The sequence below is a fragment of the Pseudonaja textilis genome, chromosome 2, assembly GCF_049901715.1.
Source record: "Pseudonaja textilis isolate UNSWEBS1 chromosome 2, rPseTex1.2, whole genome shotgun sequence".
Lineage (NCBI taxonomy): Eukaryota > Metazoa > Chordata > Lepidosauria > Squamata > Elapidae > Pseudonaja > Pseudonaja textilis.
In genome coordinates, this window is record NC_141991.1 from 56,589,930 (window position 1) to 56,611,772 (window position 21,843).

Here is a 21,843-nt window from a genome sequence, read left to right on the forward strand (position 1 = left end):
TCAATCTAATTTTATAATTGCCTCTAGTCAACAATATATACAATGTCAACACAGTAGACTCTAACTCTAATAAACTCAATCTAGTATCCTAGATATAATGGTAAACCAGCCCACAATACAACATTCAACACGCAATGTCTTATTCAGCAATCATTCCACTAATCTTCAGAGGCGTTCCAGAACAGTCAGGTATTTACAAGGTTTCAAAATGACAGAGGAGGCCAAATTCTTCTACAAAAGGGAGCTTGCTTCTGGGTGTCCTCTCATCAGATATCCTTCTGCATGCATTAGGTGGGCAGATTCTATCCGAAATAGGCAGACTTGAATATAAGCAAGTATCCAGGCCCCAAACTGTCTTCCCCATGATTTGTTGTTGGAAGCTGGCAGAAAGCTGCAAAGAGGTCCCATGATCCTCATTTAATGACAACAATAGGGACTACTGGGATTGCTGCTACTTAGGGCAGGCTTTTTATGACCATATTGCTTAGCCACAAAAATTCCAGTTTCAATTATTGTCAAGCGAGGACTACCTGTAGAGCTTAACAACAAACCACCCTCTTCATGTCACCTCTATATATTATTTACATAATATATAAGCCGCCCGGCAAAGCCAAGGGAAATCATCAATACCACGAAAAAGCAAAAATTAGAATATTTTGGACATGTATTGTGACACCCAGAAAAATACGGCATACTTCACCTAATCCTCCAAGGAAAGACTGAAGGCAAACAAGGTAGAAGAACAAAATCGTGACTTCAAAATCTAAGGGACTGGTTTGGACTAAACTCAACAGAATTTTTTGTGCGGCTGTTGATAAAAATAGGATCACCAATATGATCGTCAATGTCCAATGACGGATGTGGCACAACAAGATACAACTTTATTGTATACATATATTCTCTGAATATATAGAAACTATTTGAACAAGTACCATGGTTACAATACTGACCAGTCATAAGCAGAATACAAATCATGGGTGGAATGGATTCCCATTGCTTCACCTGAACATTCCCTAAATTCCTTACAGATACCCCTAAATACAAGCAGAAAGTTGGAAAAATCTCAGGCTTAGATAGTAACACTTAGGCATAGTGGGTAGGAGGCTAAAGGAATATTAGGGTCAGAAAAGCAGTGAAAACGGTACCCAGTCTGATAATTAAATGTCTGCAAGCAAACAAGCTCAGGAAGCACCAGTCCACAAAGTCGTAAAAGCCCAATCATGAAGACTTGGATGTAGCTGATCCTTCAGATATTATTTTTGAAGCACTAATTGTAAAAATATTCCAAAGAAGTCCTTTAAAAGATTCATTTTTTCCAACCTATAAAATTATTTGAAGAACCAAACTCTGACTGAACTGGCTCCAGTTTGTTGGGTTGCCTTTGCTATTTTTATAGATTATAAAATTCAAATCAAGCCAATTAAGTCACCCTTTTTGTGATGAAAACAACTCAGAGCAGTGGTCTCTATCAGTGTAGTTGCAAAGCTTGCATCGGTTGACAGTGGATAACCAAACCAATAATACATAGAAACAAACATACCACAGGCAAACCATGGCAATCCCAGCCAAATCTTCTGTCAACGTGAAACCCACTCTGATGAGCAAATCTAGTTACTATGTCTTTAATGGTTCCTGCAAGTATGTGGCCATAATGCGGAAGCCCTGTGGCAAATGGAGGACCATCATAGAAAGTAAACCTAGGAAACAAAAACAATGCATAGAATTTAAAAGCACAAGATCCATCACATTATAATCAGCTTTTTGATTATTTGAAGTTTTTGGTTTTTGAGAACACCATACAGAGAGAGAGATAGGGAGGGAGTTGTAGCGCACAATTCAGATATCAAGCTTCAAAAGAAAAGACCTATGAATAGGGATAATAACTGTGGTCTGTTTATAAGAATTATGGAAATCCAAGGAATGTACTATCTTACCTGGGTCTATTTTTTGACTGCTTGAGACATTCTTGAAAGCAATTAAGTGTGTTCCAAAGCTGCAGTATTTTCTCTTCTTCCTCTGGAAAGTTTATGTTCTCTGGGACTTGCTGAATCATCCTCTTCCTAATCAAAACAAAGCAATACTCAAAAAAATTAAAATATCACTATATAATTTCTTCATGTCAAGTAAACTGACAATAATTCAGAGAATAATTCAGAGAATAATTCAGACATGTATTTAAAAATGCTGCATCACATGTCTAGTCAGAAACGAATCCTACTATATATGGAATTAATTATTGACTATTTGCTCAATTATGTTTCCCCTTAATATTTAGGACAGCAATTCCTAAAGTGGGCAAAATGAGCTAGCATTAATAGTTTTCTGATTAAATATTATAAGCAAAAAAGCATTAGTGCTTAAAACAACAATGCTGATTGTATGTTACAAGGACTCTGCTGGCAATCTATTTGCATATACTGTAATACAAAGCCAGCATTATTCATTGTAAATATGCATCATTCCATTCACAATCTTTGAATTGTTATGAACAAGTGCACTGTTGCATGCTGCATGTCACTCCAACTTGGCTTGTCTAGGAACGCAACCTACACCCAATAGTCTGCCCATCTAATGATTCTATGAAGGTCTAGAGCTCCATCCTCATATGTGGCTAGATGCTGAAATAATTTGCCACCATTTAGCAACAACATGTTCAGATAGGTTGCTGCCATAGCTTTCCCCTCAAATGAATGCTCAAGCTGTTCACCAGTTTTTTAGCATGACAGCACATGCTGAAAATTAGCTACAGTAAGTCCCTCCACTTCTATATGACCCCCTCCCCCCAACAAAAACAAGTCCAGGTATCAGGTGCACATCTCAGTACTAAATAAAACCAGGAAATCTTAAGCATTTTTTAAAACATACAAACTAGAATTCCAAGCCTGTCACTTGCCAGAAATTGGAAGCAAAAGCCAAAGGCTGACTTTATATTCCAACTTCTTAGAAAACAAATGAGCCAAGGATTCAAGCTGAATGCCAAACGTATCACAAATGAGCAATGGAAATTTCCTGTTTTATTTGACTATTACCATCAGCAAGAGAAAAAGACCAAACAGATGCAATCATTTGGCATGCCAAAGCACACTTGCACAGGCTTTAGCACTGCACACCAAAGCAAACATGATGCAGATATTCTTCCCGCAGCACTCCTTCATTATAGTTTTTAGATATACTGGTTTGGTCTCAAATATTCCTATGTTGCTTTTTCCCTTTCTGGGGAAAAAAAAGCAAAAAAACTACACACAGGCACAGCTCTTAAGTGATACACTGTTCTTGCCTCAGTAAAGAACTGCACCTGTAGCAGGAAAGCAATGTAACAATGACCGGGCTATGGAAGCTGCAAAAATATCAGACTCCATGCATATGCCAGAGTATTTATTTTTGGCCCATTTCTACCAACTGAAACACTGCACTGGGACAACAGTATTCAGTAACCACAGGGCACATATTTTAAATATAATAAAGATCAATGCAATGCAATACAGAACCATAAGTTCAGAAGCAATTATTTTGTATTATTTTATACTGAGTGGAATATTTAACTTGACATTTGGTGTAGGGGCATGGATGAGCCGTGGATCCGTTAACCCTTGCGCCACTTTTGCCCGATCTGATGCGTCAGAATTGAATACTCAGCCATTTTCCATCGGCACGATTATAGAAGCAGGAGTCGGTTTAAGACAGCCGAAGGTTACTGCTGTGTTGGATTCTCAAGGAGGAGGAACACTTCAGCTTTCCTCCAAAACTGCATGAAGGCGCGTGTTCGAATTTTCCTACTAACTCCGGAGCCAGCGCCCCGGAGCACAATCCTCAATCAGCAGTTTTCAAACCTACCTTGCGACAAGGGGCTTTCCTAGCAGACGACCCACAATAAAAGAAAGCCGCCGCCGCCGCCGCCGCCCCCTTTCCCCGCCCACGCCCACTCCTCTCTTTCTGCTTCCCTCACACGCTCCTCCAATAAGACACCGAGGGCCTCACCTGCTTCTAGGCCCAGCAGCTGCAGCCCGCTCGACCGGCTAAGAAATGATGCAACCCCAGAGCGAGAGAAAGCATGACAGGAAGTCGAAAAAGAAATCCACCACCTACCCACCCGCGGCTGCTCCGATCTCTCCCACCATAGGCTGCAAATAAGGCGGCCCCGGATTGGGTAGGACACGCCCGTTCCCTCCTCCGCCAAGCAACTGTTTAATTCCTCTCTCGGTCACAAGGGGAAGGACGCCAAACGGCGGCTCAAGGCCTCGGCTGCTGCCTTCCGTGTTGGTCGCCGAGGAAAACGGGCTCGCGTTGAAGAGGAGGCAGGGAGGGGGGCCGCGTCTGCCGGAGGCGCGTTAAAAGAAGCGGCGAGGAACGCGGCGAATGGAAGCCGGAGAATGTAGAGATTGTCAGTCATCCAGCACCCCAAAGGTGCTTTTTCAGGGGCAACTGGACATTGTCAGTCATCCAGCACCCAAAGGTGCTTTTCAGGGCAACTGGACATTGTCAGTCATCCAGCACCCCAAAGGTGCTTTTTCAGGGGCAACTGGACATTGTCAGTCATCCAGCACTCAAAGGTGCTTTTTCAGGGGCAACTGGACATTGTCAGTCATCCAGCACCCCAAAGGTGCTTTTTCAGGGGGCAACTGGACATTGTCAGTCATCCAGCACCCCAAAGGTGCTTTTCAGGGGCAACTGGACATTGTCAGTCATCCAGCACCCCAAAGGTGCTTTTCAGGGGCAACTGGACATTGTCAGTCAACGCACTCCAAAGGTGCTTTTTCAGGGGGCAGCTGGACATTCTTGTTCTTCCATTTACTTGACATGCAGAGGGGAGTCCTGAGGGGGAGGCCAGTTGCCTGCTAAAAATAGCATATATTTGGACCCACGGAGACATTGGGAAGGTTCGGTTACATCATTGCACAATCATGATTACTAGTGTGATCCAGTGATATAACTCTTAAATTCAGAGATATATCCCAAATGCCTCCAAAAAAATTGTATTTTCACTTCACTGGAAGAATGCAGATAGTCCCCGACTTACAAGTTTGTTTAAGTGACCGTTTGATGTTGGAAAAAATGTGACTTATGACCATTTTTCACACAACCTTTGCCATATTCCCATGGTCATGTGATCAAAATTCAGATATTCAGCTACTGAGTCATATTGATGATGGGGATGTCCCAGGTTCATGTCCCTTTTGTGACCTTCTGACAAACTCAGCGAGAAAACCAGATTCACTTAATATCCATGTTACTAACTTAACAATTGAAGTGATTCACTTAACAGTGGCAAGAAATGTAAAATGGAGCAAAGTTCACTTGACAAATGTCTCACTTAGCAACAGAAATTTGGGGCTCATTTGTGGTCGTAAGTCAAGGACTACCTGTATAAGGTGTCCATTTTCTGTTTGGTATTCAGAGAAGTTGACATTCCAGTTTCCACAATAAAACATAAGCTGCAAAAGAAAATAACACTAAGAGGGAATCTGCCATATAGAAGTGATCAACGTACAGGGAGGCTGTACTTTCCTTTGTACCAATTTTTGGACCAAAAACATTTAGCTATTAAAAAAAAAACACTTGTTTCAACTACCATCAAATGAAATGAAAACACATTTTTGTCTTCAGTGTGATTACCTGAGTAAAGAAGTTCATTGCATCACATACTTACCTAGGGTTCTTAACTATAGTTCGTTTCAATTAACCCAGTTTTAGGCTAGCATATTATCTTGAATCATAAACTAGCCAAACAAGCTTCTCTTGCTCAAGACACAGACAAAAATGTGGTTCAACTACTGTACTTTATGATTCAGTGTTTCCTTTAGTGTCAGTATTTACTTCTAACCACTAAAGCTCAATTTGTTTTTGTTTTTAAAGCACTGTACTGAGATTTGGGGGGAGGGGATCATCTCTCCTAGAATATAACACTTATTTGACTGGGAATGCAAACAATATTGTAGAGAATTTAACTGTCAGCATGAAGTACTGGAGGAAACTTGGCAAATAAAAAATAAATTGAGCCCTTTTTATTTTTATAATTCATCTGACACCCTTTAAACTAGGCTTTTGCTGAATATATTTGCTACCTTTTTCTGATTTCTTTACACTAACCTTTCTTTAATACTTGCTGGAGCAAGCATTCTATAAGTTAAATCGGCACTTGGCATTGTTCAGAAATAAACTTCCGAACAGAAATAAACATCTCTCCCTGCACTACACCCCAGCCGATTGTTCTAAAGTTTATTTTATCAGGATTAGGTGACTTACTAAAAGATTTAAAAGTAAACCAAAAAGATGAAATTCAATGGTGGAAAAAGTAAGGTTAGGCAAGAAAAACATTTAGGCAAGAAAAACCAAATGCACAGGTGCAGTATATGTGGTACCTTGCTCAATAATAGTAATCGTGAGAGGGATCTTAGAGTCCGAGTGGATAGTCATTTAAATATGAGCCCGCAATGTCCTTCAGCTGCCAAAAAAGCCAACGCAATTCTAAGCTGCATAAACAGAGGGATAAAATCAAGATCATGTGATGTGTTAATACCACTTTAAAATGCCTTGGTAAGGCCACACTTGGAATGCTGCATTCAGTTTTGGTCGCCATGATGTAAAAAAGATGTGGAGACTCTAGCAAATGCAGAGAAGAGCATCTAAGATTATTAGGGGACTGGAGGCTAAAACATAAAGAATGGTTACTGGAATTGGGTATGTCTAGTTTGATGAAAAGGACTAGAGGTCAAGCTATTCTCCAAGGTACCTGAGGGCAGGACAAGAAGCAATGGGTGGAAAATAATCAAGGAGAGAAGCAACTTAGAACTAAGAAGAAATTTCCTGACAACAATTAATTAGTGGAACATCTTCCACATTGGAAGTTTTTTAAAAAAATGTTGGATAACCATTTGTCTGAAGTGGTGTAGGGTTTCCTGCCTAGGCAGGGGATTGAACTAGAAGACCTCCAAAGTCCCTTCCAACTCTGTTATTCTATTCTAAACTGCATTACTGGATGCCTGTCTATTATTGCCATTAGAACATTTCTTTTTCTGTATGCTTACACATACATGGAATTATCAATAGAGGGTGCATTCTGAAGAGTTGCTATGTGCTACTGTCACTCATCTTAAGAGTTAACATTTGATTATATTAGTATATTTGCCTGCCATAAACTTAAATATCTCAGCACTTCCTGATCTTAATTTCTCATTTCAGGACAAGGAAGTCTTGAAATCATAGAATTATTTCTATTTGCAATATTTTCAAAATATTTAGTTCTAAAAATATTTTTGTTTCGAATGCTATCATCACAATTCAATTACAATAAAAATAATTGTCTCCTTTAAGGAATGGGGAAAGGGTGATTAATGAGATAGGCATGGTTAACATTTTAATGGTGAGGTGGAGCAGCATTTGGAGCAAGCGTACACCTATCAGCAGGTGGGTATTAAATTTGGCTTTTCCTAAGCTGCTGCAGGAAGATGCACTTCTCTAAGGTGTTATGGGTGTGTATTAAAGCACTCCATGCTTCCTTTCTTCAAATTCAGATTTCTGCCCAACCAAAATGGTTTACTATGACACTCAAGACTATACCTTAACTACTATATCTCCCAAGCCAATGGTGCAAATTTTGTACCATACTAAATGTAACTTTTTGATGCAAGTTTTGCTTGTTTTAATCTGTGGTAGAACTGGTTCAATAAAAAGAGGATACTTCTTGCCTTATAATGGTTTAAAAATAAATATATCTAAGATTTCAGAAGAGTAATCTCAAGAGAAGTTGCCAATGTACTTTAAAATGTCAAGTATGTAAGTACACAGTTAAAGCAGTGATGTAATAAAAACAAGAGGAGTCACTGAATGTGAAACAAGCAGTCACATTTTTTACTCATTGTTAACTTCCTCTTGCAAACAGCACACAGTTAAATCATGAGGGATACAACCCTGAAACAACTTCTGTGCTTCTGGTTCCTTCAGTCCATGTATCTTGAGATACAGTATAGATAATGTACAAAATAAAATAGTATAAGCAGTCCTTGGCAGTGTGTGCTTTTGATTCAATCAGTTTGAAGACATCTCTCAGTAGGAGATGGGGATGGAAGGTTTTATTCTCCACTTTCTGATTGATAAAGGAACTTAACATTTTGCATAAAGTTATATAATTTAGATTCATAGATATATAATTTTAAGGGCACAGCAGGAAACATTCGTTTTTGAAAAATGCTGACAGCTGCTTTATTACAGAAAAGGCCTTCCAAATCTTAATTTCCAGTCTCTTTCTGATAAAGAGTACAATGGTGCACTCTGGGGTTTAAAAGTGTGAGTGGAGAGATTAAGACAGGATAGCTATAGCATTTAGGCTTATATACGGTCCCATAATGTTATACAGTACTAGGAGGTTTACAATGTCAGCATATATTGCCTCCAACAGTCTGGGTCCTCATTTTACTAACCGCAGTAGGATGGGAGGCTGAGTCAACCTTGAGCACTGTCAGGATCGAACTCCAAGCTGTGGGCAGAGTTTGCCTGCAATACTGTATTCTAACCACTGTGCCACCAGGGCTCCTGGAAGCAATGCTATTTTTAAGCCCATTATTTTTCATTGTTTAAATAACATTAACATGAATAAACTAGCTAAGAAAACAGATAAATCATCAAACAATTCAACCCAAAGTTCTCAAAGGCACAAATGACCAGGCTCAAATTATCATACTTCAGATGCCTTATATGAACCCTAGTTTTTCTGGTCAAGGTACTAATATGGAAAAGGTAGAAAGAAAGAGGATGGCCAGCAAGGTGGATAGATGTGATTACAGGAGATAGATACACCTTTGGAAGATCTGAAAGACTAAGATAAGAACAGATCATCCTAGATAAAGTCTATCTTTGTCATTTGTTGATTTGCAAGGGTCAACCTGACAATATGACACTGTTGAGTATATTTGAAATGAAAATGCAACTTGCCTCTTCTGAGTCTTCCATTTACTCAGTTCAGACCTAAGATCAAGAATCTTCCAATGGAATTCGCTTTGGAATCTCTTTTCTTTAATTCACAGGAAAGTATTTTCTACAATGAGATAATTTGCATTTTCCTTGCTACTCAATACCTAGGGTTAGTTAGGGTCGTCATAGTTCCAGTTAATATAGTGTCCCCTTGATCATGTGATAGCAATTCAGGCAACATGACCATGATTTTGGAAGTTGCAATCACATGAAGTAATTGCTTAATTACCTGCATGGTTCTTGTTTAACAATAGCAACTGATCTTGCTGGAATTGCTACACGCTGCAGTCATGTGACAACATTTTACAATTATGTTGACCTGTAATGGAGTTCTCAGTCCCAATTATAACAGAGGACTACCTACAGTAGCACTTTAGAGCATAAGTGAAACAGGGAAGTACTTTAATGTAACATCCTAAACAAATAAAAACACGGGAGAAAGGATGTTGGTGTTACTAGAAAGTTCATTAATTTAGCATTTGGAAAAATGTCATAAATTATTTTGTCACCTTCCAATAAAACTGATTAAACCTGAAGCCATTCTGCAACATAAGAATTATTAAAATATGTCTGTTCTAAATAAAAAAAAAGAAAAGCCAGCAGAGGGCAATATTTTCAAGGAAAAATTATTAAACTTTAACTAGATATTTTTTTCTTTAGTCTTCTGAAGGCTACATTTATTATCTATTTGCCATTTAGTAAGAGAAGAAAGGAGTAAAACAAGTTACCAAACACAGAGATATACATGGCAATTGTAGCATTCCAGGCTAATGTAGGAGGGTAGCTCCTGATGGTTTTGAAAAATGTTGGTCATTAGGTCATAAGCTCAATAAGAATCCATTTTTATTATAAGCATACAGACACTATTTTTGCAAGCTAAAATCTCTAATCAAGTGGAAAGATGGAATGAAAAAAGAGTCATGCTGGAGCATGGCTTATTAAATGCAGTGAAAGAAAAAGAAACTTACTCTGCGAAACTAAAACAAAGAGGAAAGTGTAATAAATTTAACAAAAGATAAGAGTTGTATGATATGCTCTAATTAGGGCAAAAGGAAAACAAGCAGCTTTTATCTGTTCTTGATTATTTTTTCCTTGATGTGATTGTATAATTAAGATTAATGTTGAAATTTTTATATACTATCCAGAGTATGTGTATTTATTTATTCATCTATTTATTAAATTTATATGTTTGCCTTTAACAACTTTAGGCAGTATTTCTCAATCTTTTTTATTCCCTTTGTATACTGTAATATTGCTTAACCTCCCCCCAAAAGAGTACAATTGGTATGCAGGTTTTATATTCATTTCAACTTGGTTTCGATTTGAAGTGTTTGCAAGCATTTTTTTCCTTTCTGACAAACATCTAGCACTTAAACTTTACAATTTTTAAAATGTCTGGGCATGTGTAGAATTAATTAGTTCCATAATTTTTAAGAATTTTCACATTCTATACAAATTATAGACATTGTTACTGTGTTTTTTCCTAGAACCTACCAATTTTAAAATGAAGTTTATACATTTCCAGAAACACTTTCAAATAATATAGTTCAAAACTAAAGATCAGTTATACAAATAGTTTCATTTTATGAACACATGTGTTGCAGAATTTAAAATTTAACATAACTCCCAAATGCACTGACTAGCTATGATAATACAGCTAATTATCATAATTTTGCCACTGAAGGATACTTGCCTGGATAGCAAATGTGCAGTGTATAAAATACTTCACTATGTTTGCTCTATTCTGATAACCTAGCACTCACTCAGCATTACAAAAGGATCCCACACCACTACCATAATGCAGAAAGTTCTCTTCACCCACACACATCTATGGGGAATTGCTGTATGTTAATATGCCCCCTAGAGAGAACACAATTTCTGCTTCCTGACAAAAGCCACTGAGAATATTAGCTGCTGTTATTTCAAGAAGCAGAAAGTTGTAGCAGCATCTCTAAAAAGATTAATATGAATGCTTGTTTTGGAAAAGCCAAACTTTATCACTCATAACATGATAGGGTTTGCAAAATTGTAGATGTTTGTGTTTTTAATGAAATGTTGATGGTTGTAGGATATTACACTTGTGCAAATGTTATAAACCACCTTATATCTACAGAATATGTGGAATGCAAGCAACTGTAGTATACAGAATAAATAGGTAGCATTGTCAGCAAATCTAAAGATTTCCCAAATTCTTGCAGTAAGAACATTAGCCTTTCAATAACTATACCACTATTCAAGTGATAGTTTTAAGCATTATTACAAAAGGAGGGGGAGTTGCATATTGAAACTAAAAAGAATTCCCCTGAAATTTCCTGAATTTAGACTTGCAAAAAGTGTCATACAGAAGTCAAGGTTACTTGAAGTATGTACTTGGCTTTAAAAGATATATTAAGGGAGAGCTCCATGATAAGCAATATACAAAATAATCTGAACATGTGCTTCTCATGCATCTTCCTTTTCAGGATTTCAATTAAACAATTTTTATGAAATAGACCTGTAATACATTAAGTCCTACTGTTTCACAGCAGGAATGCTACTTGTTATTCAATGTTGACGTCAAAAAAAAAAGAATCCTTAAAAATGTGATTTACAATAATGGTTTGTACAAGTAAAATATTTGGAACCAGGAATGCATTAAGCCTGAGGTTTAACACCCTGCTTTTAAATCATTGTACATTTTGGTCAAATTACTCAAACATGAAAATGTTTTCCAAAATTTTAATGCAAATATGCCTTAGAAAATGAGGCATGACATTTGAATGCCATCTATATGAACAGCAAATCTTACAAAGTTGATCTAAAAAATCACGGCAAGTAGTGATATCTTTGCTCATCGTATAAAAAAATGTATGCTTAAAATCTGCATGCATTCATTCTAAACTAGATTTCTTCAGGGAAACTTACAATACATTCACATTACTAAAAATAACCTGCACAAGTAAAATATACAAAAAAACATATTTCACTAAAGTAATAAAACAGTAAAAATAATAACACAGGAGTCAGAGCAGTTTAAAAGTTTATCACCAGCAAATATGTTTTAAAACAGGGATGGAGAACTATGGCCCCTTTATGAGCTGTGGATTTCCAACTCCCAGAATTCTTCAGCCAGTCATGAACAATTCTGGGAGTTGAAATTTCAAATAATCAAAAAGCTGATTATAATGTGATGGATCTTGTGCTTTTAAATTCTATGCATTGTTTTTGTTTCCTAGGTTTACTTTCTATGATGGTCCTCCATTTGCCACAGGGCTTCCGCATTATGGCCACATACTTGCAGGAACCATTAAAGACATAGTAACTAGATTTGCTCATCAGAGTGGGTTTCACGTTGACAGAAGATTTGGCTGGGATTGCCATGGTTTGCCTGTGGTATGTTTGTTTCTATGTATTATTGGTTTGGTTGTCCACTGTCAACCGATGCAAGCTTTGCAAGTACACTGATAGAGATCACTGCTCTGAGTTGTTTTCATCACAAAAAGGGTGACTTAATTGGCTTGATTTGAATTTTATAATCTATAAAAATAGCAAAGGCAACCCAACAAACTGGAGCCAGTTCAGTCAGAGTTTGGTTCTTCAAATAATTTTATAGGTTAGAAAAAATGAATCTTTTAAAGCAGTGGCCCCCAACCTTTTTTGTGCCGCGGCCCGGTACCGGCATCACAAAATGATCCGCGGCCCGGTACTGGCATCAGCACACATGACAAGGCAAGGCGAGCTGAGCGACCAGCCAGCCAGCCGTCCCCCACTTCTCCCCGCCACCTTCAACTCCTCCTTTGTACCTTTGTCGATGGGCTTCGCTTCGGGACGGCTTCGGGACAGTTGCTCGGCTCGCCTTGCCTTGGGTGCTGAAAGAATCCTCGCACCTTAGTTTCATTTGAAGCCCCCCCCTTCGATGAAACTAAGGCGCGAGGATTCCTTGAGGACCCAAACGCCGCTTTCCAACCGGAAAAGCTCACCCGGAAGCACTTTCTCATCAAACAAGATGGCGGCGCCCAGCAAACCGGTGGCCCGGTAGGAAATGTTCCATGGACCGATACCAGTCCGCGGCCTGGTGGTTGGGGACCCCTGTTTTAAAGGACTTCTTTGGAATATTTTAGTGCTTCAGAAATAACATCTGAAGGATCAGCTATATCCAAGTCTTCATGATTGGGCTTTTACGACTTTGTGGAGTGGTGCTTTCTGAGTTTGTTTGCTTTGCATTACCAGACTGGGTAACATTTTCACTGCTTTTCTGACCCTAATATTCCCTTACCTTCCTACCCACTCTGCCTAAGTGTTACTATCTAAGCCTGAGATTTTTCCAACTTTCTGCTTATATTTTAGGGGTATCTGTAAGGAATTTAGGGAATGTTGAGGTGAAGCAATGGGAGTCCATTCCACCCATGATTTGTATTCTGCTGATGACTTCAAGTAAAAATACGTTGTAATGGTCTTCTACAGTATTACATCCAGTGAATAGAAATTGCCAATCAAGAGATGAGAGATCGTTGTTTATAAGATCATAGTTGCCTTTTTTGAAGTTATAATTGGGGATTCCGTCATTGTGATGATTTTTGTGTGAACGTATGTTGAGATAAAAGTCAATCATGTTGTGGTCACTGTTGGAAAAAGGTTCTTTAATTTGTATTCCGTAAATTGAATTCAAACTATTACAGAAGATGAGATCGAGGCAGTTGTTAAGTCTCGTGTTGTTGGTTACTAGTTGTTGTAGTCCCAGATTTGTTTCTGCATTGTAGAAGGTTGCATATGTGAGTTCAGTTGTACATTTGTTAAAGGTCCAGTTAATATGAGGTAGATTGAAGTCACCATGAAAGATAAAAGCGTGTGGGCAGGATGCTGCCCATGTTAGTAGTATATTTAGCTTGTTTGCATGTTCAATGTCATAATCAGGGGCTCTGTAACATAGTAAGAACTGAAATGTGATATTTAAGGACAGTTCACAGACAATGGTCTCAGGAATAGCAAGCTCCTGGGAAACTTGGCTGTTTTTTAGATGTAGGGACTTTTTATAGAAGATAGCAACACCACCTCCTCTACAGATTTCATGATCTGATCGGTAAACATGATAGTCTATTACTGAGGTAATGGAGTCAGGGAGAGATGCGTTGAGCCATGTTTCACAGACAAATATAATGTCAAATTTAGCCGCATTTAGTAAGAGGAGAAATTCAGGTATTTTATATTACATTATATTATTTACAAGGCTTCTTGCATTGAGTAGCTTGCATTCAAGGCCAGCAGTGGTTGGAATAGGGGTAGTTAGGGGTGTGCGTGCCTAGTTTTGAGTGATGTTGGATTGGATGGGGGGGGTTGGATGTGGAGTTGTGGGTTGTGTGACTTTCTTTTGATGCAATCAGCTCCGTAGTGAATGTGTAGATCCTTTTCTCCATTGTCTAGATGGTTTTTGAGTTCTACATGGAGTTCACAGGAGCGGATTCTTTGCACTATGGATAAGTCTGGTTTTGAGCAAAGTTTTTTGTGGTTGGGATTGGTTTTTGCAATGGCGTTTATTGTATGAATGAATATGCATTTGCTGGACTCATTTTTGCATACAACTCTACAAAACCTTGGGGCCACAGAGCTATCATTGTTTTTGCACCTAGGGCCATTTCTGGTTATTTCAATGATATCTTCAGGAGAGATGTTTGTTGTATTTGAGTTGCTTATGATATCGCAAACTATTATGGTTTATATTATATTATATTATATTATATTATATTATATTATATTATATTATATTATTATATTATATTATATTATATTATTATATTATTATTATATTATGAATTATGGTCAGTCATACAGTCAGCTAGATGCTTAGACTGGATTTGGCATTTTATTCGCCATCACTATTATCTGTTCATGACAGTATGAAATCACAGCTGCCAGTTCTTTAATTGGTGTTGGCCTTCACACACACTGAGTTCTTCCCAAGGACCTAGGATGTCATAATGATCAGCATAGCATATAGTACTGCATGTGCAAATCCAAGCAGTGTGACCTTTTGTAATTGACAGATGGAAAATTTATCAATGTGCAGATTTTCTAAGTGTCATTCAAAGCTGTTTGGTATGGCATTCAATACGCTAATAACCACTGGGACAACCAGTGTCAGTTTATGCCATAATGCTTCAATTTCAATTTTGAGATCTTGATACTTTGTGATCTCCAATTCTTTGTCGTCTCTTGGCATTGCCATATCAATTATCCAATTATTATTACTTATAGCATCTCCTTTCATCATCTATTTTCTTATGCAATTAAGTTTTTATTCATCTATTTTGAGAAGGTACTCCCTCTACTTCTCCCGCCCCCCCAGGATTTTCTACTTTTGCAAATCTTGAGTTTTTCTCAACTTCCCTCACTTTTTATGTACAAATGATGCCATACAGGTTACCTAGAAACAGGCATTAAAGGGCCAGTCATTCCCTTTCCACAAGAAACATACCCTTTCCACAAGAATATGTCTTTTTCACAGTCAGCTAGCATTTTACACCTACAACATATATTCTGAAGATTGTGTTTTCTGTTTAGGATTTTAAATGTAAGAGCAATTGTCCACTCCTGCAGACATTAGAGTTGAAATTTCCTTTCATGTCTAGAAGCAGCTGTCCCTTTTTTCTTCTAAAAACACTACCCAGTTGACAAATCCACCATTTCTTCCTATGATTTTCTATGGCGGTGCATGCCATCCTATGCCAAATACCAGTAGTTCTTACTTCAAAAAACAAAAACATTCAAATACAACAATGATAATCAAACAATATCACCTAAAGGTACTATTCACTGGTCCTCACCTCTCCTCTCCAAATAATTCCCTAAAGAGCTATATATGCTTTCAAGGCTCTTCAGACACCCAGGAAGAAGGCAGCCTAGATACGAAGTCAGAGGAGGCCATCACTAAGAGAGATGACTCACAGCCAGCACAGACAAATAGGGCAGAAAGATACACTCCCTTTTGCCCGTTTCACTGTGTCCAATTGGAAAAATAAATAATAACATTCCTAGAAAAACCATTTCTGAAGGTCACTTTATTCTCTCCCAAATGGTAAACATACTTACCAAGAGGAGAATACCAACAATGGAGGTGGGAGGGGAATGGAGGAGAAAGAATATGTACTAATCCATTGGTAGTGATAGGAATTGACTGACTAGTTTGTTGTCTGAGACATCCTGGGATGAGAATGTCTGAACCAGTTACCTAGTTTGCTTTCATGCCTAAATCAAGACGAGAACTCACAATCTCCTACCAGTAATTTCTAATCTGGTAGCCTAACTAGAAGACCAAACTTACCCTTTTAATAATTAATAATAAAATAAAAGCACACCATGCTGCAGCTTTTTGTAGTGGACATCTTTTGATAGATTTTTGAATTCCTATAAATCTCACAAAACCCACAGAGACTTTTAAATAATTTCTTTTCGTCTTAATTTTCTTTCTTTTAGTCTTGGAAATAATAATTATGGCCACACTATCCCAACAGAGCCAAGTTTCCCGAGCTCAGTGCACACTGAGATTTGGAGGGTCTTTGTGCAAACACATCTTGTGAGACAATTTGCACCCATTTCTGGAGATGGGGCCTTACTCATGTCTTATGCATTTGCCATATCTTCTCTGGATTGCTGCAATGAGCACCACACTGTGATCTGGAAGACCATTTAAAGCTACATCTGGTCCAGAATGTAGTGATGCAAGTTATGGGGTACACTTCAGTATGCCCACATAACACTGCTAATTTGTAAACTCTGTTGGTTGCCTGCGTCATCTTGAAACAGTTTCTAGTGTAATTATATACAAATTGCAGACCATTCCAAAAGCAGTGGATTAATTTGAAAAGTTCATTTGAAAGTTACGTAATTATTTTATGAAATGTCATAGGTCATGTTTCAGTTATTATGGCTATTTGTATTTCAAAAAGGGAAGAGTTTTACTATTAATATTGATCAGACTGCATATTCAATGCTGTTCTGAAGAAAAATAGGAAGAGCAAGCACAATATGAGGCTTTGCATTAGTGTACAAAAAAGGGAGGATGTGTACCATGTATGTACACCCAATGTTATGTTTGTTTCAATACATTTATTTTTAAAATAAGGAATTGGAAGAAAGGAATCAGATAGAGGAAAATCCATCTGCCTGCAACTCCCAAAATCTTACCAAAACTATCAATATCGGCACAGTAAGATCCTAAAACAATCGAACCTCTTACCAGAACATTCAGCAACAAATAAATACAATTATTTTTAGAATAGAATTAAGAGTTGGAAGCAGGGGTGGGATTCTACCAGTTCGCACCTATTTGCTAGAACTGGCTAACATTCTAACAGTTTGGAAAACTGATTATTAGAAGAAATAACTGACCTAATCCTGTTAGGAAGGCAGGAAGGAAACATTCTGGTGTTGCTTACAGAAACTGCCTCTCCGTTAACCCTTATTACATTCTTGGCAGGACTAGATTTCCTGTCTCAGGAACATCTCTGGAGTTTTTTTCCCCTCCTTTGCTGGTACTTTGCTTGTGTGGAGTGACCATTCAAAGTTACAATGGCACTGAAAAAAGTGACTTATGACCATTTTTCACACTTACAACTGTTGCAGCACCCCCATAGTCATGAGAGGTCAGGTGAGGAGATGCGTGCCTCGATGTGAGTGATATTGAGTTGGCCATACCCAGCCAATAACATGACCGTCAAACCATGCCTACCCAGTCACATGACCATCAAGCCATGCCCACCACCTAAGCCACACCCACAGAACTGGTTAAAATTTTTGAATCCCACCCCTGGTTGGAAGGGACCTTGGAGGTATTCTAGTCCAATTCACTGCTTAGGCAGGAACCCTATACCATTTCAGACAAATGGTTGTCCAATTTCTTCTTAAAAATTTCCAGTGTTGGAGCTCCTACAACTTCTGGAGGCAAGTTGTTCCACTGATTAATTGTTCTGTCCGGAAATTTCTCCTTAGTTCTAAGTTGTGTTGAAAGGTGTCAAAATGCCTTTCTTTTGAGCATTTGATTTTCCCGCTGGGAGAGCTCTGGCACAAGGGTACAGACAACTGCTTGAAAGCTGGATCTTTTTATTTTTCAGGAAGGCAGAGAACAGCGAGACGTCTGCGTTCCTGGGCTAGCTAGCTTCTTATGGTAAGTCCCTGGTTTTTTATACCCTTTTCTCCCTTTGTAAGTTGATTTTGTGTGAGCGTTTGTATTTGTGCCTAATGTTTCAAATTCTGTTTGAGTTTGTCTTTATTTCCACCTGAGGGCAAACTCCAGCGGGGTGGCCAGATTGTATTATTGGTTTTCTGTAATCTCTTTTAACTTTAAGATAGTTTTTCATATTTGTTCTGTGGCAATCTCCTGTCTGTCCCTTTTGTAATTTATATTTTGTGTCTTTTATCTGTTTGTTTTGCTTATTTGGTATGTCCTGTGTTTGTAAGGGTTTTCTAAATTATCTTTTGTTTCCTTTTCCTATTTGTCTAGTTTTCTTAATTACTTAGGCTTTTGTCTATAGGGATTCTTTAATACTTTTTATTTGATTCCTTTTCCTATGTAAGTTTGCTTTCTGGCTGACCTGATGTTCCCCTTGGGCTTTTCCTTTTCTTTTTGTGACACTACTGTCTTCGTGAAATTCCCTTTCCACAGTTGCTTCTCTCCTTGATTATTTTCCACTCATTGCTTCTTGTCCTGCCCTCAGGTGCTTTGGAGAAGTTTGACTCCCTCTTCTTTGTGGCAGCCCCTGAGATAGCAGAACACTGCTATCATGTCACCCCTAGTCCTTTTCATTAGACTAGACGTATCCAGTTCCAGAAACCATCCTTTATGTTTTAGCCTCCAGTCTCCTATTTGTTGCCCTTCTCTGCACTCTTTCTACAGTCTCCACATCTTTTTTAAACGGAGGCGACCAAAACTGGATGTAGTATTCCAAGTGTGCTCTTACCAAGGCATTATAAAGTGCTGTTAACACATCAAGATATTGATTCTATCCGTTACTGCAGCCTTGAATTGTGTTGGCTTTTTTGGCAGCTGCAACACATTGCAGGCTGATATTTAAGTGATTGTCCACTAGGACCCCAAGATGTCTCTCACAGTTACTACTATTGAGCGAGGTACCACCTGTATTATATTTGTGCAGTTGGTTTTTCTTGCCTAAATGTAGAACCTTGCTTTTTTCACCATTGAATTTTATTTTGTTAGATAGTGCCAATGTTCAAGTCAAAATCCTTCTGTATCTTAAGCCTATCTTCTGAAGTGTTGGCTATTCCTGCTAGTTTCATGTTATCTGCAAATTTGATGAGTTCTCCACCTATCCCCTCGTCCAAATCATTGATGAGTACAGAGCCTAAGATGTTTTTAAAATGTTTTGGAAGACTTCGATTAGAACGTGCAAAATCTTCATTCGAAGTCCCTACGGCGCCGGTGGGTAATGACATGCTTAGAACTCCATGAAGCAGCGCGGGGCAGCAGAGGGAAGCAAAAGCAAACCTGCTCTGTTGCCTTCCTAACTCTGGAATCTCCTGCGAGGTCCCTCAGTTTGTTTACTCCTCTTTTTGATCTCTCTCTCTCTCTGTGCGTGTGCAAGAAAGGCAGCACGTGATGGGTATAAACACAGGCAAGACTTGTCGAGGCTCACGTCCGCTCAGCTGTTTCTACTCCGCAGCCTTTAGCTGCTAGCGCCATTACACGGATCTGAAGGCGAGCAACGATCTTTAAAAAAGACACGTTTCTTTTGTCTAACCAGGGAAAGTAGCGAAGCCCATTTCCCTCCTTTAAATGCAATTGGACGATCTCCAAAAATACCAATCCCGAGGCCTACAACGTAAATGACTTGGCTTTGCAGAACCCCATTGCCTGGACTCCAGGCTTACACCGCTTTAGGGTTCAGGATCCTGCAATCTATGGGAAAGGCTACCTGTTGTTGGAAAGAACCATCAGGGAAACGCGAGGAGATAGATCGCATTTGAATTAACCACCTTTGCATTTCATTCTCTGAACCGAGAATGCCGCCATTTTAGCCCTACTTAAACATTAAGGGGTGGGAAAAAAAGACTGCGGGTCTCTGTCCATAGGATCGGGTGAAAACAGTCCAGCAAATATGTCTGCCATGAAGAAACACAGAACCCACCATTTTTATTTCGTAGCAAGGCGCCACCGTACCCCAGCTCTTCCTGGGATCCCTTCGCACAAGAGGCGAGGAGGAGAATTGGGGTTCGGACTTTAGGCCGGACTGGCGGTCCTGTCCCCGAAAGTTACGGACTTCGCGAACCAGCTATCTCGTTTCACAGACGAGGCTCTACTGGCCGCCCCTTTGAATACCCGCTGATTCTCGGCTGCCGAGATGAATTGGTGAACTTTCGGAAGCCCCTTGGGTCTCTCCCTCTGCCGAACACGACCCCCTCCGAGCCGCTTTACTCGCCCACCTTACGGTACTTGTTTGCGCTTGTACCGTCGGTTAAGTGTAATACGGAGGGGAGCTGAAAAAAAAATAATTTCAGAAAAGAGCGCTGTCGTAAAGGTGGTTTGTGAATAGGAGCTCCCGTAAAAATCACTTGTCCTACAATGTGCTCAAACCAATATTTGACGCCAACCTAGATCTAAGGAAGAGAACTTGCATCGCCTTCATACTAATTACTGCTTCCGTTGGTATGACTTGGGTTGTTTGGTTAGTTTAATTCGGCTCGAAGAATGGGAAAAGGCTTGATTTTAGAGCAAACGACGCGCCCCTTCCTCAGAAACCAATAATGGTTTCTCCCAATGGTATATATATAAGTGGGCGAGGCTTCGCGTTGAACAGTCACACACAGGAGGTGGTGATGGTTTGTTCGTGAAGTAGAGGCACAATTCAGTGACGTCTTGATCTTCTCTATTCTCCGCTCTCCCTCTTCTCCGCCGCATCTTGGGCACAAACCCCATTTTAAACCAATTCTTGCAAACAGGGTTTGGGACCTAAGTCATATAAAACCGCCAGGAGAGGGGAGAGAAAGCTCTCGGGAACCGGGCAGCCTGAAGCTGATCAAGCTGCCTCTCCGTCAGGCTATGCACTGTAAAAAAGCCCCGGTCAAGAAAAAACCGGAGCGGATTGTGCAAAGGTAGGAGACAGGTGGAAAGGCCCGCTGGCTGTGGGGATTTTGTCCGAGGGGCTCTAAGCTCCCGAGAAGGAAAAAAAAAAGCCGAAGGAAAGGAAGGTAGGACAGCGCGGAAAAAGTTCGGAAGGTTTGGCCTCGGACTCCTTTGACAGCTGTCTCTAGTCCGGGCTGTTCGGAGTATGTGAGCAGCGACCCTTGCTATGCTGAGAAGAGAAGAGCTGCTCAGGTGTGGCCAAGGAGCCCTCGGCACCCGCCGTTGGGAGGCCAGCCCGCTTAGGAGAGACCCAGAGGGCTCCGAAGGGGCGTACCACCGCGCTCAGCAGCTGAAAGACGGGCAGCCGCCCAAAAGGATCTTCGGAAGCGGCCGAGGACGTTCCAGTGGGCACCCCAGGAGGCGGGGCAGGAACCCCAACTTCGCCCGGCCGCACTGCCGCCAGCACTGCGCCCACCAGCAACAGAAGCAGCAAGCGACGTGGTCCCGCTGCTATCGGCCCACGCGGTCCAGAGTGCTGCTTTCCCTCCGCCCCGTCAACATGATGGGCATGCGGGCGCCTCGCAACACCAACCAGTTCCTGATGCGCGAAAAGTATCAGCTCATGCACCTCCGCTCCGACTCGGTGGGCACGGAAAGCGGCGGCTCGGACTGCGAGATGGACCCGCTGGATATGGATTCCTACTTGGGCGTGTTGGAAAACGCGCGCGGGGCGCTGATGGACTGCCCGGGCGCCGAGGAATCGCCGTCGCCGCCCGCCTTGCCTCTCTCTCCTTTCGCCGCCGGCCTCTCCAACCAGGCGGCCG

At 40.0% G+C, this 21,843-nt stretch overlaps 1 protein-coding gene and 1 non-coding gene across 4 annotated transcripts in view; both read right to left on the reverse strand.

Annotated features, from left to right (window-relative positions):
• The window catches only part of IARS1 (isoleucyl-tRNA synthetase 1), a 78,170-nt gene extending 73,987 nt beyond the window's left edge, over window positions 1–4,183 (reverse strand). For 2 of the 3 annotated variants that reach the window (XR_015741651.1, XM_087923963.1), the window contains exons 1-3: window positions 3,979–4,183; window positions 1,935–2,060; window positions 1,541–1,697 (exon numbers count right to left, since the gene is read on the reverse strand). Coding sequence is in view for 2 of the 3 variants with exons in the window: in XM_087923963.1 (XP_087780089.1) it covers window positions 1,541–1,697; window positions 1,935–2,053 (276 nt within the window). In the remaining variant the exon portion in view is untranslated. The remainder of the gene's footprint in view (window positions 1–1,540; window positions 1,698–1,934; window positions 2,061–3,978) is intronic. The other variant, XM_087923964.1, reaches the window with a different exon arrangement.
• Window positions 3,310–3,443, reverse strand: LOC113455198 (small nucleolar RNA SNORA84). Its single transcript, XR_003376486.1, has one exon. It is a non-coding gene; the product is annotated as a small nucleolar RNA SNORA84 (small nucleolar RNA).
• Window positions 4,184–21,843: the final 17,660 nt, after the last annotated feature.